The 16,826-nt window shown below is 38.5% G+C and overlaps 2 protein-coding genes across 2 annotated transcripts; both read right to left on the reverse strand.

The window, feature by feature from the left end:
• Nucleotides 1-354: 354 nt before the first annotated feature.
• On the reverse strand, nucleotides 355-3,395 carry LOC135462101 (ependymin-related protein 1-like). Its single transcript, XM_064739458.1, has 6 exons — nucleotides 3,172-3,395; nucleotides 2,828-2,941; nucleotides 2,231-2,309; nucleotides 1,404-1,568; nucleotides 743-846; nucleotides 355-489 (listed from the first exon to the last, which is right to left on the reverse strand). Exons 1-6 carry the CDS (start codon nucleotides 3,313-3,315, stop codon nucleotides 433-435), a joined length of 663 nt encoding a protein of 220 aa, XP_064595528.1. The 5' UTR covers nucleotides 3,316-3,395; the 3' UTR covers nucleotides 355-432.
• Nucleotides 3,396-4,747: 1,352 nt separating this feature from the next.
• On the reverse strand, nucleotides 4,748-15,896 carry LOC135466670 (uncharacterized). The gene is made up of 6 exons (XM_064744298.1): nucleotides 15,769-15,896; nucleotides 14,567-14,680; nucleotides 9,402-9,489; nucleotides 6,218-6,382; nucleotides 5,461-5,564; nucleotides 4,748-4,852 (listed from the first exon to the last, which is right to left on the reverse strand). The coding sequence occupies exons 1-6, from the start codon at nucleotides 15,880-15,882 to the stop codon at nucleotides 4,781-4,783; spliced, it is 657 nt and encodes a 218-aa protein (XP_064600368.1). The 5' UTR covers nucleotides 15,883-15,896; the 3' UTR covers nucleotides 4,748-4,780.
• Between the last annotated feature and the right edge of the window lie 930 nt (nucleotides 15,897-16,826).

The following is a 16,826-nucleotide window of genomic DNA, read 5'->3' on the forward strand; positions in this document are numbered from 1 at the left end:
GTCGAAGCTAATGGGTCTTTGACCATCGTAAGTTCAAATCCAGTTGTCGCTGGATCGGCTACGGCTTTAAGTCTGGAGGTTTGTCAGGTTTTTCTGTTTTGGCTGTGTTCGGTTTCACACATTCATAAACCTGTCCCACTTCATGAAAGCCAAACAGTCATTGTAAACCAGAAACATACAAAATACACAGAGCAATACAGGATACTGGTCATGTCCTGCTATTCCAAACGATATATACTGAACTACTGGGTACTGAAGTACCCAGTTCTGCGAAAACTAATAGTCAAATTCTATCTGCTAAGAATGACACAAAACACAGAAATGAAGACAAGGACTTTGAGATTAATGTTGTATTTTCATAACTTTATTAACAGGCTGTAACACACAACTAGTTTTATCGCCCACCAAAGAAAGAAACTTCAGTACGCATGCTTAGTCCAAACCCCTCTTCTTCCTTCCGATGACTGAGCCCAGAGAGCCGCCTGGTTGCTGTGAGAAAAAAAGTCATTCAGCATCAGCGACTGAAGAAGCTTCATATAAAGGAGAAGACAATTTCAGACAATATTAGGCCCATGTGGGATGTGGCATCATATGCATTAGGAGGAATTGTTTATGGCTTTGTTAAATTTAGGGTGATAAACTCTAATTAATATGTTTATACATGTGTGTATTTAATATACCACAAAAGTTAAGCCCAATCTGAACGCCCCTGACATGCAGTGTGGTCCGATAAAATACTTACAGCTTCTTCGTTAGAGTGATAGCAGTCTTTCGGGGGCTCGAAAACCCTGGGGTCCTTTATTCCAACAGTTAACCCAGTATAGGTGATGCCCACAAAGCCTTTAACTTGAGAAAGGTCAAGATATTTGAGAAATGTCATATTTGTTTTAAACTAAGTACAGCTAAGTGAGTTCAAGTCCATCTCATGCTGGCTTCCTCTCCTGTTGTGATTTGGAAGGCCTACCAATAACCTGCAGACGGTTGTGACCCCCCTCCCCCCCCTTCTCCCACTATATAATGCTGACTACCGTCGTATAAGACTAATCAGATAAAATCAATCAAATAAAACTCTTTACAAAAGCATTTTTGCATCTTAAATTGCTTTACCGCTCCCGTACGTCTTATGCGTGTCGAGAGGACATGAAATTTTCAATTTTTGTCCGGGAAAAGGTTATAGCTTCAACAGTTCAGATTTATATATGTGTTGATCAGGGAGTCACCCTAGCTTGGAATATTCTGATGCTGCAATTTTGGAAAACAGATATGTATTAAATATAAAATCGAGAGGCCACAATCTTTAACCAAGCCACCATTGTAGAGGTTTATAATCAGTTATATAATTGAAGGCGTCTGTTTTTGGAGTGTGACGTTCTCAGCTACACAAAGTGTGATGTATCACTTACTTCCGGGAGCAATACCACCAATCACGGTTTCACTGACAGGAATACAGTCACGTTGAGTGAACGTCATAAACACAGGTAAGTTATTGTATAAAAACTGGAAGCTGTTAAACACTAGTTTGTTGTTACCAGCTCCGAAATAGGACGGTCCGGTGGAATTGGCATTATCTGAAAAACATACGTATATATGAACGGTATAATACGACTTAAACATCGTAGATTTATTCGTCGGTGTATTTGCACGAGAATTTACGCGTTGGTCCAGCACTGTGATTTTAATAACGGCAATTATATCTACTGAACCTACCTGTAGATGAGTGATCTGAATATATAAGAGAATTTTCTAATGAGTAGCATTCGTACAATAAAAGCTCCATAATTGATGAATACACGTGATGATTTGCGAAGTGACTTGCAATAGTGGATGCACACTGATGGACATGTTAGGCCTACATCCATACGCAATGAGCAATTCCAGTCACTTTAAATCCTCGCTTAAGTTTGTACATTGTTTCAGACGGAAATGTAGTAATTAGTGATTGGAGACTGCTTTTCTTATTTATCGATTACAAATGCGACTCATATTTTGTCGTGTTGCAAACTTAGGGCTGTACTTGACAGTGACCATAACATGGTGGCCACAAAGATATATGCTATTCTTTGTACTTTTGTGGGATTAAAATATTTTGTGAATTTCTCAGTTGGAAAACCGATAATTCTTTGCCTCCTTGCCCACCCTTTTATTATATGTTTGGTGTCGAGTGTTAAGAGTTCTCTAATATGAAACCGTTATTTTAATGCTGAACAAAATGAAATAGGAGCACACATACCTGGAACACAGTTTTTGGGAATGTCACCCTTGTAAATTTTGGACGTGCAGTTATTGCCGAATATATCGTAACGCCTTCCCTGTAATATTCACATACGGTTAAACAGCTTAAACATAGCAAGTTTTCAAATAATAAGTCACAAAACTTATCTCAAAAATATTATCTCTAAAGAATAATGTTTTGGTATTGTCCTAAGAAAAGCTGTTATTGATTAGGCAGTGCTAGTGTGTCATTGTTCGGAAAATTACCTCTACAAATAAGCGCACAAGACGAAGTGACAGAGATAGAAACCCAATTTGATTGGTCAGATGATAGATGCACATGTCACTGATCACGTGCTCTTAATTGTCAACGGTAAAACACAAACCTTTAAATATAAATATAGGTTTTCATTCACTTATTCCTGAGAGTATTTTAAAAGGTGGGGTCTAATTGAAAACTGTTCGCATGATTCACAAATAGTTTTCTGCCGATCAAAAGATCACACAATCGACAGTAGCTAAATGTTTTTTCCACCCGAACCCTTCAGTATTTTGTCCGGAAGAGCGTGAGTACATGGTTTATATGAAGCAATCCTCGTATGTATGATTTTCTTACTTTTTTGAAATCTATAATAACTACTCCTCGGATGGGAGTGTCATTATCCGTCACCAGAGACAGGTTACTCATCAGCCTTTTGTTGACATAATCGTAAGACACCCAGTCGTATCCCTGAAATTGGAAAGCAAACGTTGTGGTTAACTCAGCTTAAAATCAGCACACCCCGATCGAAAACGCTGAGATGATTGAAATAGTGTAATCCTTAAATAATACATCACATGCATACATTTAGTATGTGAGATAAATTATGTGTGAAAACAAATCTGTGACATTGTATACAAGGCAAAAGTTAAAACGTTGACGCTCTAGTCGTAAAACACCTAGCTATATGTGTATCATACCTCAACTTCTCCCGGGGTGTCGGTGGATGGCAGATAATATCCTTCTAGTATTCCAGCGAAGGCTTCCCATTGGGCGGGGAAGCAGCAGGGAGCCTGGGCGGTGACCCCAGCCAACACCGTGGCTAGAAGCAGTAGTACACGCATTTTCTGTCCACACCACTGCCCTCGTGTTCTAAACCACACTTTATTTAGATGAGAATTCTGTGACCAGCATGACCAGTGCTAAGTTTGACGGGCACCTGCTCAGTTCACATTTAACCATTTACACGATGTTATCAGAACCATCCCTTGATCTTAAACTTATCTCTGACATTTTCGGCAGGGCAAGTATTCAACGTTAAACGCTATGAACCTAAGTGTTGTTAAAACAGATTAATGTTCCCATATAGATCACATACAGACCTTAACCAATCACATTGCTGTATCATAATTTGTAATGTATTAAATTCGATGAATTAGGACAAGAACTCAAAATATATGAATTACCTATTCCAACTGCAGGGAAATTCCATAAACACTTCTAACGTTATCATGCATACACCAACTGGTATACACAAGTGTGTGTACGAAGTATAATTATGAGAGGAATGTATCTGATGCTAGGATTCGCACGGGAGATGTGAAGGCATGTGAAAGGACGTTCGAGGGGATTTCCAGTCGCAACTGTATAAAAGGCTGCAACTATATGCTCCGTTGAAATCTTTCGGGATCTGAAATCTATCTAATACGTTGGCGGACGAGTAAATAAATCAGGTGATTTATTGCTTGTTTTAGAAATACCGCTCAAAACTTTGACTGTGACTCTGTACAATGACTTATTGATTTCAAGTCGAATAATAAGATGAGCAATTTTGTATGTTTGAATTATGCTTGAATATACAATGCATGAATATGAATTTTATCTCCACGGTGAAAATGAATGTGATGTCATTCTCCTTAATGATATTTTATAATCCATAAAGACAAACACATGATTCTTACATTATATTTATGTTGGTGAAAAAGAAAAGAAAATTTGAGAAATGAAATTTAGATACAGTATTTATCGATATTTTGTGTGACGATTAATTTGATTATGAGTGGTGCTCTTCTTTAAGGTGTAGTTGTAGTATTTCATTATCGCTGGAAACCTTACTCAAGGGAGGTAACCAATCCCAGATGACCGGATACGGTGAACGTATCACCACCTGCCCCAGAGAAAACAGGGTATGAACATGTCAAGTATTTCGTACGCCAAGTCAGTCTCAGCCTCAGAGAAAATACTCTAAATTAACAAATAATTTGAGACCACATTTTTAAAATAGTTTTCATCACATTAAATTTTTTCTCCTTTACAAGCTCACTGTAACATGTTCTGGTTTCTCCCCCTCAGCCAAATTCTACAGAGGGAATATTGGTGAACAGTTCTCTTGTCCCTGGTCATGTTGATCACACTCATAGAACAGAGAGACCGGTGGAGCAAGATGTGTAGCCATTCAGAGAGCACAGAACTTCAAGCCTACAGCTGTTGACTTGAGTGATACGTAAATATAAAAAAGTGAATAAAATACAATGGCCAAACCACATTTTAGAAGATACACGTGTAAAACTTTGTGGTTATAGTTGTTTATTATGGTTCATGTTTGGCTTGTCTCCTCATCCTGCCTATGATGCCGCCTACAGTTCCGGATCCGCCAACCGTCTGAAAAGATACCATAAGACAAGATTTGTATATTAAACATGCAAAGAAATATGTTGTGGAAAGAGCTGCGGAATACAGCACATATCGATATACTGAAAGACAGGTATCTCTATAAGTATTCGAAAGGCTCTCTGGGTTTGTGGAATTTTGGGCCATGGAATGACTTACAACTTGCATTCCACTTACAACGCCATCCATGGTCTATCTTGACTTGCTCCAGCAATATACCCTGATATGAACTTTCTACGTGAAGAATCATCGCATTACGTTAAACTGTGTAAAACAGGTGCGAGTTATGCATATTTGACTAAAATTCTGGCCTTCGTCGTATAAATAAATACGAACGAAAAACACCAATAAAAAAAAATAAATAAAACAGTTGTGAGTAACAATTCATTATATGTCTACTGTGGGGTTATGCTTAATGTCTTAGGAACAATCTTGCATTGATGTGCCAGCGATGTGTACAGTTTGTGTATACAAGTTATGGTCATATAGGCATTACTAATATTACTAATAATGATGTCACCTACAGGTAGCAAAACAGTGACTTTGGATAGTCCTGTACCCTCGACTGTGTCAGGGTGGGCCTACATGTATGTACTTACTATAGTCTGGCCGGAATGTTTGCAGTTCTCAGGAGGGTCAAACACCCTTTCGTCGCGAATCCCTAATGTTAAGCCTGAGTAAGAGACCAGAACCAGCCCGTCCACTGGTGGAAACAAATGTCGCTATTAGCGCAATACACAGATCAAAAATCGACAAGCACTAAAACTAACACATACACAACTACATTATTGGCTGAAAAAGCTATAGGTTTACAAACTGAATGCTGTGATTATCTGGCTGGGAGAAAGCGAGTTTCACAGATTTGGTACAGGAAGTCATGTAGTTTCATAAATATTAAAAGGCTTTGTCACAAAGAAGTGCAGAACAAATAGAATACTGATTACCACACAGTCGATGATGTTTTACTTTATGAGATTACTTTGTTTCATCTGTACTCCATACCTGAATAAATAAGCCTGAACCCTGCGTGTGGAATAGCACTCCCCAATCGCCTAGTCTCTGGGTAAATTCTTTCATGATTTCTGTTCGTTCTTAATTTAATCTACACAAGGTCTTTAGATTTTCAAGACGAGTGGTTCACCAGAGATAAATCTTCACATGCGCCTGTCGTTGCGTACCAGACAACCTACAGACTTAAAACCGCAGTCGCACTCAAGAGAGCTGGTTTTGGAGGGGTGACCTCAGTGGTTAAAGGAAGGTTAGCCTCCGACTGAACATATGTTATTTATTTGTATTAATAGCAGTATTAATGATGTGAACTGATAAACACAGGAAAGCAAAGATGTGCTAACATACTATCAGCGCTCAGTTGTCCAGTGACAGCCTCACTCACGGGGACACAACTCGGTCTGGCAAAGTCCATTCTTACGTCCATCCCCTTTATCTTATAATGCCACTGGTCCACGTACAACCTCTGGTTCCCACCACCGAAGTACGTCAACCCAGCGTAAGTGGCGTCGTCTTAAACACAAAAACGTTTTTTACGTTTATCATAGTACAAGGGCTATGGGAAACCGGGCAGCTAACACGGTTAGTGCTTTAGTTTAAAAGAAAAGACAAAAATAAGGTATCCTCAGTATAGTGAGGATAGTAACAGATTTAAAAGGCCATTCATTTTTTTTTACGTGCTTAGTAACACTATAAATCAAATTTTAATCAGGAATTCTTTCGAGGCCATGTTATATCAACCTGAAACACCATGTTGCGTCACTCGTACCCAATGCCCGTATATGGTTTCAAAGCAAAAAGTTTCGCATGACGTCAGCGGAAACAGTTGCATTCTCGGCACCATTACGATCAACGATTTCTGTAGAACTATGTTCTAAAAAATCATAACTTGAATTGTTACAGTTACAGTTGAACCACGTGTAATTGTTACACTTGTGTCACATATAATTGTTACAGTTGTGTCACGTGTAATTGTTATAGTTTGTTCACTTGTAATTGTTACAGTTAGTTCACTTGTAATTGCTATACTTTTGCCACCTGTGATTGGTACAGATTTGCCACCTGTAATTGTTACAGATTGTCAGCTTGTAATTGTTATAGATTTGCCACCTGTAATTGTTACAGATTGTCAGCTTGTAAGTGTTACAGATTTGGCACGTGCATAAATGTTACTGTTGCGCCACTTGTTTTTCTTACACTTGTGCCACCTGTAATTGTTACAGTCTTGTAACCTGTAATTCAGAACTCAAGTCTGTAATCAATGACTGACTTTCAGAAAGGATTATAAGCAAAAACCCTTGGTGGTGTTGCCCTTAGAATCTATGGGGTAGGTACATTTCTGTGACGGATGGAATGTTAAAACCCTTTAGTCTCTTGTATCCCTATACACATCTGTTGCTGCTCATTTGTTTAAACCGTACTGGTGTCTTCTAGGTGGGTTATATTAGCAAGATCTCTATCTCTCTGCTCTCATTAGCTTGCTGACCTCTTTATAAGATGCCCACAAAACCGCTGTCACCACCTGTGACATAACAGTATGACTTCAACCTACATCACAAAATATGTTTAATTCAACTGGTTTGTCAATTTCCTCAATAAATTGCCTTCATTATAATTTTCTTTACACGTAGAGCAATCTCACTGGCGAATAAGGATGTGGCGTTCAGGACATATGTTGTCATAGCTGTGCCGTTTCCGCCTAATCTGAGGCAGACAAAGGGTTTACTTTGTACTGACATGAAAAGTTGTATTTAACACACCGGTTCTGAGATTTACATATTTGTGTGTTACACTTAAATGGCATCTATGAATTTAAAATGTGTTACCAACAATATTTTATGCTACTTGCTATTACTAAATCTGGGCGCAGCATGTGAATTATAGTGCTATACATGGCCGTTGTGATTAATGATTCAAGGCGTGGCATGTGAATGACTGTGTCGGACATAACTCTTGCTATTATCCATTCTTGGAGTGACACGTGAATGACTGTGTCGGACATAACTCTTGCTATTATCCATTCTTGGAGTGGCACGTGAATGATTGTGATGGACATAACTCTTGCTATTATCCATTCTTGGAGTGACACGTGAATGATTGTGATGAACATAAATCTTGCTATTATCCATTCTTGGCGTGGCATGTGAAAGATTGTGTCGGACATAACTCTTGCTATTATCCATTCTTGGAGTGACACGTGAATGATTGTGATGGACAGAACTCTTGCTATTATCCATTCTTGGAGTGGCATGTGAATGATTGTGATGGACATAACTCTTGCTATTATCCATTCTTGGCTTGGCATGTGAATGATTGTGTCGGACAGAACTCTTGCTATTATCCATTCTTGGAGTGACATGTGAATGATTGTGATGGACATAAATCTTGCTATTATCCATTCTTGGAGTGGCATGTGAATGATTGTGTCGGACATAACTCTTGCTGTTATCCATTATTGGAGTGGCACGTGAATGATTGTGTCGGACAGAACTCTTGCTATTATCCATTCTTGGAGTTGCACGTAAATGATTGTGATGGACATAACTCTTGCTATTATCCATTCTTGGCGTGGCACGTGAATGATTGTGATGGACATAAATCTTGTTATTATCCATTCTTGGCGTGGCACGTGAATGATTGTGATGGACATGGTCCTTTGGATTATGGATTCTGGACGTGACGTGTGTTGGACGTTTATTTTGTTGATAATCATTGGTATATGAATCTCTGATTTGACAACATTTGATCATATTCATAATTTAATAATTAGAAAAGACTGGCGTACGTCCAAGAATTATTCATGTCTTTCCAAAAATTGTAGGCAATTTTTCTTCAGGAAAAAAATTACACATTAACGTTTATCAGATTGTGCTACTGATTCTGTTAGGCAATTGAGAATTTAATTTTGGTCAGTTTGCAGTCCAAATTGCAATGTTGATACGTCGCCAAAGGCTTCATTCTGATGAGTGCTTTATCCTCCCAGGATTCCAGAATAACAAGCCTTAGCAAGGGTCCTTTAGTTTGAGCTGTTTTCATGCCGTTGGACCGGAGTGGTCTCATGATACTACACATCTTATACCGCGTTGGTCTTCTGATACACACACCTTAGACCGGGGTGGTCCCCTGATACACACACCTTAGATCGGGGTGGTCTCTTGATACAAACACCTTAGACAGAGGTGGCCTCCTGATATACACACCTTAGACCGGAGTGGTCTCTTGATACACACACCTTAGACAGGGGTGGTCTTCTCATACATGTATTTTAGACCGGGTGGTCTCTTGATATACACACCTTAGACTGGGGTGGTCTCTTAATACACACTCCTTACACTAGGGTGGTCTCTTGATACATACACCTTGGATCAGGGTGGTCTCTTGATACACACACCTTAGACTGGGGAAGTCTCTTGATACACACATCGGACAGAGTCTCCTGAAACACTCACATTAGACCGGATTGGTCTCTTGACACACACACATTAGACCAACTGTCTTCTGATATATATAGATGTTAAGAACGGTTTGTTACCTGGAATGCATTCCCAGTCCTTCCGTTTTTCGTTGCCATCGATATCCGAAACGGAACAGTTCTTGTCACTGATTATGTAGGTCTTTTTCTGTGAATAAATCAAGTGATGAATAAGTCAAAGTCAGTGCAAATGTTGTTGTGCTGAACACATTGTATGTGTATTAAAATATGTTTAAGTTTAGTCAATGTAATGGCAAATAAGCTATATGTTTTCTGGTAATTTTATTGCTTCAAAAACTATAAATATGGAAGAATATGTAAATTTGCACAAAATATGAATATATTAAAGTCGTTCAGATTCCTGTTCGTCCCTTTATATGAAAGTGTGGAATATGTGAATAACATTTATGAACAGAATCCCATTCACAAGAGCTGGCCGTGACCAAAATGAAATAAACAGTGCCATCTGGTCACTTAACAGCAAACCGAGACCCTGCGTGATACCTAGGTATAGTTACTGTATAATGCCACACTATATTGCCTACTCCAGCCATCCGTGGTAGGCCTATTAACGTAATGAATGAATGACCTTGGCGACAATAAGCCTTCCGTTGTGCTCTTGCGGCCTTCGACGACCATTTATCTTCCACCAATATAGTGTGCATTAATGTTCGTCACATGTGGGAAAGTTCGTCAGTAACGATGGTTCGGTGGTTTACCAGTTTCCAGTTTCCTTCACCCATAAACTGACCACCGTCGTATATCTATTTAGTCATTTATTTATTTGATTGGTGTTTTATGCTATTCTGAAGAATAGTTCATTTAACATAATACGACGGAGACAAGCACTATACTGGGAGGAAACCGGGAAGAACTAGAAGGAAACCCACTACCATCAGCAGGTCACTGAAGACATACGACCGGAGAGGAAATCGGCTTCGTAAAAGTGAAATATTATTAAGTATGGCGTTAAAAGCAACAATCAAATAAATAAATAAATAAATAAATAAACCAAAACGTACATGACGATGTGAGCTGGTCACTGTTAGTTCGTCTAACCTACCAACATGAAGTAAAATCTAGCAGCTTGATGATTTTAGAAAATTACATCCTCGGTTATGAAACAGCACGATTTTGTTCTGTCTGATCATAAATCACAACGTACTGTATACACGCGTCGCCATTCTCGTGAACAGATCTAAAGGATGTGCGGTAAACACCCTAAACCTCGGCAATAGGTTTGTCATCCTATATTAGGTGTGGCAAAACCTAAAAGTTTACGTGATTTTGGATACTTTCAACGTTTTGAAGCCCTTGTTTGTGAAATTGTGAAACTCCTCACCATTATCGGAGGAAAGAAATCACGTTCATCAATATATGACACATACTTTCGAATAAGTGGAACAGATTTTGTTTGCGTCATGTTCAAGGACTTTTGGCTTGGTACAAACACGTTTGAATGACTAATGGTGAATACATTTTATTATGATATCTTCACCAATAACGGTGGCCAATCCCAGGGGTTTTATGTTCAGCAGTATTCAGTAGAAACGTCGCAAAAGCTAAATGCGACACTACTAGTATTTTGTTCAGTACCATACATCTATCAGCGAAGTCCCAACTTTATTTTATCCTATCCATTTCAGTTACATACGGGGGTGTTCGCATGATGTAAATTTCCATTAGGAAGTTCCGTACATTGCTCAACCATGTCACACATATGCCAAGAAGTGGCATTTCACTTCGGTTCTCTGTAATTTGAGACACTTCCCTTCACAAGCTGAGTACGTATCATGTAACAAATTAACCTACTGGAAAAGGGAGTCGTGCTGCGTCCATTCCAAGTTATTTGCATAAAGTACATGTGTAGACTATGAATATCGTAAATTACATGAGTGAAGAGATATCTCACTTCTGACTGCCCTCATGGCAGATTGTTATCATCAAAACATCTGATAGCGATTTAATGAAAATTTGCTGCATATCACCAATACATTTTATAAGAATGATACTTGCATACGTTTTCAACAAAACACTCTCAAAAAAAAATCTGAAAAAATAATTGAAAATATTTTTATGCATACTTTTCAGTTTTCTTCATGATGAACCTTACTTTATATTTTAAAAGTCTTTTCCTTTAAACAATAAATACAATCATAACACCACAGAAATGGTTTCAATGCCCACGCATTACAGGTCAAGGGCTGTTTGCACAAAGTGAACACATGTTAAGATGACACGTTGCCATGAGAGTTACAAACAACTTAACCTACGGTTGTTTTTGCGCAAGAGGCACAAATCATAACTGAATAAAATATTGCTCTTTGATATAACAGAGAAGCTAGTACCTCTCACTGAGCAGGTCTTATTTGAACGTAAAAATTTGATTCTGCTTTTTACATTAGCTCTAAACATGTTGTGATCAGATCATTAGAATGCATGTTTAGAAATGAATGAACGATTATGGCATAACCCTCTTTCGGTCATATTTCAGCTTTATCGTGGCGAGGAGAATTTACACATGACAGACTGGTTCACATAGTCATACTGGCAATAATTCACAAATTCACGGCCCCGTATTAACAGATTTAGAATATTATTTCCACCCACACCAAAGCAGCTGTGCCGCACGAGAAAAGAGTGCGGAATGATATAAATACAAAGTTACAGCAACAACACGTATTAGTGATGACAATAATACATCTTATTACTGAAAAATATCATAAATAAACGGTGAAATACAGTGACATGAAATCTCATATCAGCCAGTGACCAGGTGTAGCGTGGCACCTACGAGCTATACAAACTGGGCATCTTACACTGGGTATGTAAGATTTCGAGATACTATAGAAACAAGTTTCATAATTCAGGTGAGCTTCTAAGGCTCACCTGAAAGGCAACATGGGTAGATGGTATCCATCCATAAGTTGGAGAACAGTTGTGAATGTGCTTTTACGGTACTCCACACGCAGGGTATCAGGTTAGTACAGGTGGGCTTCTAAGTTCCTATACATGCAAGGCAACATGGGTAGATAAGCCTCCAAAGTACAACATAACCCGAGTAACTGCCTTAACAAACATCTTGGATGTTAGTTATGGTTGTGTTACTTACGTACCGGTACCGGACACTTTGGATGTCAAGTGTATTGTAATTCTTCAATCATTTCGCATGTTTGCAAGGAGTTTATTCAAACATATTCTGGAAGCATTATTCTGCGTTGACTGATAAAATGTACTTTTTGAGAAGCCCTGGCCAATCCAACCAATGCAGTTTTGTCTTGGATGCCAGGTGTGATTGTTCTATGTACGTACTAGACAGCTTGGATTTCCAGGTGTGTTTGTTCTATATACGTACTAGATGGCTTGGATGCCAGGTGTGATTGATGGTGTGATTGTTCTATGTACGTTGTAGAAAGTGATACTATTTTTGATTTTCTCTCTACTATTGGTATGGCAGGAAAGCTGTGATTTTAAACTACCGTCTGTGTTTGTTATGTGACTTCTGGTGTCCTTTTTTGACTGAATAGTAAATGAATTATCCCTAGTAGATCGACTACTTGACGTTTTATTGTCGCGATAAAACTGAAATATTGTTGAAAGCGACGTTAAAACTTTCACTCTCACTCACTCCTGTTCTACGTACGTACTAGGCAACATGGGTGCCAGGTGTGGTTGTTCCATGTACGTAGTGGACATCTTGGGTGCCAGGTGTGGTTGTTCTATGTATGTACCAGACAGTTTGGATTCCAGGTGTGCTTGGTCTATGCACGAACTAGACAGCTGGGATGCCAGGTGTGGTTGTTCTGTGTACGTACTAGAGAACATGGGTGCCAGGTGTGGTTGTTCTATATACGTACTAGATAGCTTGGATGCCAGGTGTGATTGTTCTATGTACGTACTAGGCAACATGGGTGCCAGGTGTGGTTGTTCTATGTAGGAACTAGACAGCTTGGATTCAAGGTGTGGTTGTTCTATGTACGTAGTGGACATCTTGGATGCCATGTGTGATTGTTCTATGTATGTACCAGACAGCTTGGATTCCATTTATTTATTTATTTGATTGGTGTTTTACGCCGTACTCAAGAATATTTCACTTATACGACGGCGGCTTGGATTCCAGGTGTGCTTGTTCTATGTACGAACTAGATAGTTGGGATGCCAGGTGTGGTTGTTCTATGTACGTACTAGGCAACATGGGTGCCAGGTGTGGTTGTGCTACTTTGATACTACACAAGTTAGGTGCCAGATGTAAGTTTTGCAAGTATTTAACCCCAGCACAATTTATTATAATTAACACAAAGTTTTACATGCCCAAAATGTATATACATCTCACTCACGGTTTAATTCCAGCTCCATGTATTCCTGCCGAAATTTGCTACTAAAATATTTTATTATAAGATTTATCTTAGTATGTTGCAAAAGGTTAGATAAAAAAAAAACAACAACTGAAAAGTCGCATATTTGACTTTTCAATATTTCGACAAAATTTTATTTATCATCTTCAGGATACCTAAACAGTCACACCAGTATAAATACACAGTTCAGTTATACATCAAACAAAAGAAGGCTCAACAGAAGGCTAGTCCGAGGAATGATTCTGTGGGTGTAGTCAGTGAAGTGAGCGATAGGTATCGAATGTTTGGAGATTGATGAAGTGGGGTAGGATGACAGAAGCAGGTAAACTATAGACAATGACATGTATGGTTGTTAGAATAAACAGTCTTTTATCGTAATGAGGAAATAAAACTGCATGTCTATCAAACATGCGAGTTCTCAACTGTTTCCGGGTGTGTTTATGTTTGCATTATGCATTATGCAAAGGTGGATCAACACCTTTTTAGATTCATCTCATTTGTCTGAAAATTGCACATGTAAATAAACTGATAAGACAGCACAGGCCAAATATAAAGTAAGCAAAAAATAGGGACAAAAGTTGCCAAACTCATCTGATTCTTTACGTGGAAACCAACGTATTGTTGAGTCATGTCTGGGAATCCAATCAAGTCAAATGGTCCAATCAAGTTTCAATTTCCACAACAAATTTTGTTTTCTGAAGCCACAAATGTTAACCCTTAAATAATCTGTTAAGTAAAAACCAATAAGTCCAAGGCCAGTGCACTATATCTTCATTTATATACACGTCATTTTCAGGTCGGTAAAATTGTAGCACCAATTATTCAACTCAAAAAATGATAAAATGAACAGATACCACAATTATAATTTACCCGATGAAAATCTGTGATGGACTTGATTTTGGAGACAGGTTTTCCGCCTGACGTCACTGTCATGGTTCCTGCCACTCTCTTATTCGGGTAATCGTAAGATATTCTGTCAATGCCCTGAAAAAATATTAGAGCAATTTCGTTCACCTTATAATCTTCTGTAATGCAAATTCACGGTGAGTATAACCAAAATAGCGTTTCCCCTCATTATGATTTGACAAGTGTTTTTTTGTTGTAAAAATTGCTTTGTGTGGTGAAAAAAACGAATTAGACGTCATGGAATATTATGTTCCAGGTCATATTTGGACCATTCCTTATCCTTATCATAAACATGAACAGAAAAATGAAACACTGACCAGAAGAAGGCTTGTTTTATCACAACCGTTTTAACTAATCTTAAATCACAACATCCCGATTTGAATTACTACAAGTTTTAAATGCGTATTAAAACACATTTTCTTATTTGCTCTAGAAAAGCACGGTCATTAGTAGTTGGGTGTCTTTGTGACAGTCTTATGAACATTTATTAGCTACTCCGCTAATGGGATGACATATATCTCATCATAATGATAATCTCACCTTTCCCCACCCCACCCAAGAAAGGCCTAATTAGAACATGTTGGTGGCACCAGATGCTCAGATGAACGCACACTTGTGCCTTGGTATCATGACTGAATAAGATGAAGTTGCTCATTTCATGATAGCTGACATTCGGACTTTCTCATTGTGTAACGTGGATGAAAATGACAGCACAATAATTAATAATCCACATTTGAACTAAAGCAGGTATTTAAAGGTGAAAATTCAGTCCATGCGTTACTCTTTATACCCCATATCTATTACAGATAGACCCAAATAAAGGAGGTCAAACAAAATTTCCAGTGGGCCTATATATGAATGGATCTCATCTGTGAATGGCTGTAAACTGAAGGCTTTTCTAATCTCCCAGGAAAACGTGGTTAAATTATTACATTGGCAGAAATCTGTGAACAGAAATATCATCTTCGCTTTCAGAAATATTTCGTGGAAGACAAATGTTTGACAAATATGAGGCGTTTACATTGCATCTGACGTGGTTTTGTGAGGCGCCATCGGTTGTTGTATACGTAACTCAGGAGAAGATAAACGAGGAATAGAACTTTATGAACATAACCCAAAAAGTGTCCCCTTTGTCGCTGTAGGTTGGTATTACATAGAGGAAATACCTCGACTTCCCCGCTTGTGTTGGTGTGCGTGGAATGGAATCCCTCGAGTATACCTATAGGAGACTCCCACTGACTGGGCATACAGCAGCGTTGCTGACAACTGCCCAGAGGCATCAACGCGACCAACAAAACCGTAGTCGCCCGCACTGCCATGCCGAGCAAGTCGCCGTCCATTGAATGGTCAAATAAACACTCAGTCGTGAGCGACATAGGCCTACAAACTCCTGACAGGCAATATATTTAATATCGCACCGCTGACTAAGACGGATACACAGTTAACTGGATGATCAGATCGTCTCCTTTAACTCACTCTAAGCAGTCGTATACATATTGGTCAGGAAGCAATTCCAAATGATTTCACCACGACAATTTTGCGATTTACATGTAAAGTATAGCATGTTACCAAAATGTCAAAATGTCTAATAATCTTAACAGAGTCTAACAATTCCTCAACCATACGGTCTGATTCTCATGACTCTCCAGTGTTTGACAACCTGTTCAGCCAGCATTATTAACATGTAGTGCAGAGCTATAGATAACTATTTAAATAGAAAATATCAAGTTTTCAAATATGCTTTTAAACATACGATACTAATGATTAGACTATATCGCATACTACATCAGATATGTTTTCATTCACATTCGACACAGGCACAATACCCAAACATCAGATTTTTTGCCGAATACAAAAAATCCGAATGCTATCATCTTTTGTGCTTTGTTTGTTTATTCATTGTTGTGTCACCCGAGACACACAAAGTCATTTCACACAGATATTTTAAGACCAACATTATATGGTAGCTACGACAGCTTTGAGCTCTATCTGTGAGTTATTTAAACCTAATTCACATGCCGTGTTCACAGATTTCAGTCAACAGTCAGAAAATATTCATTAAGCACTGGTCTGTCTGGCTACTCTAAACGGATGCGTTATTATTTCATTTCGAGGAATGTTTTCACAAGCACGTCGAGAACTATACATAAATTAATGGTTAATCCTACCTTTAAAGTTTTTTTATTGCTTGAAGACGGGGAATCCTTTAGTCATGCCAGAACTG

Source organism: Liolophura sinensis, chromosome 1, assembly GCF_032854445.1.
Source record: "Liolophura sinensis isolate JHLJ2023 chromosome 1, CUHK_Ljap_v2, whole genome shotgun sequence".
NCBI lineage: Eukaryota > Metazoa > Mollusca > Polyplacophora > Chitonida > Chitonidae > Liolophura > Liolophura sinensis.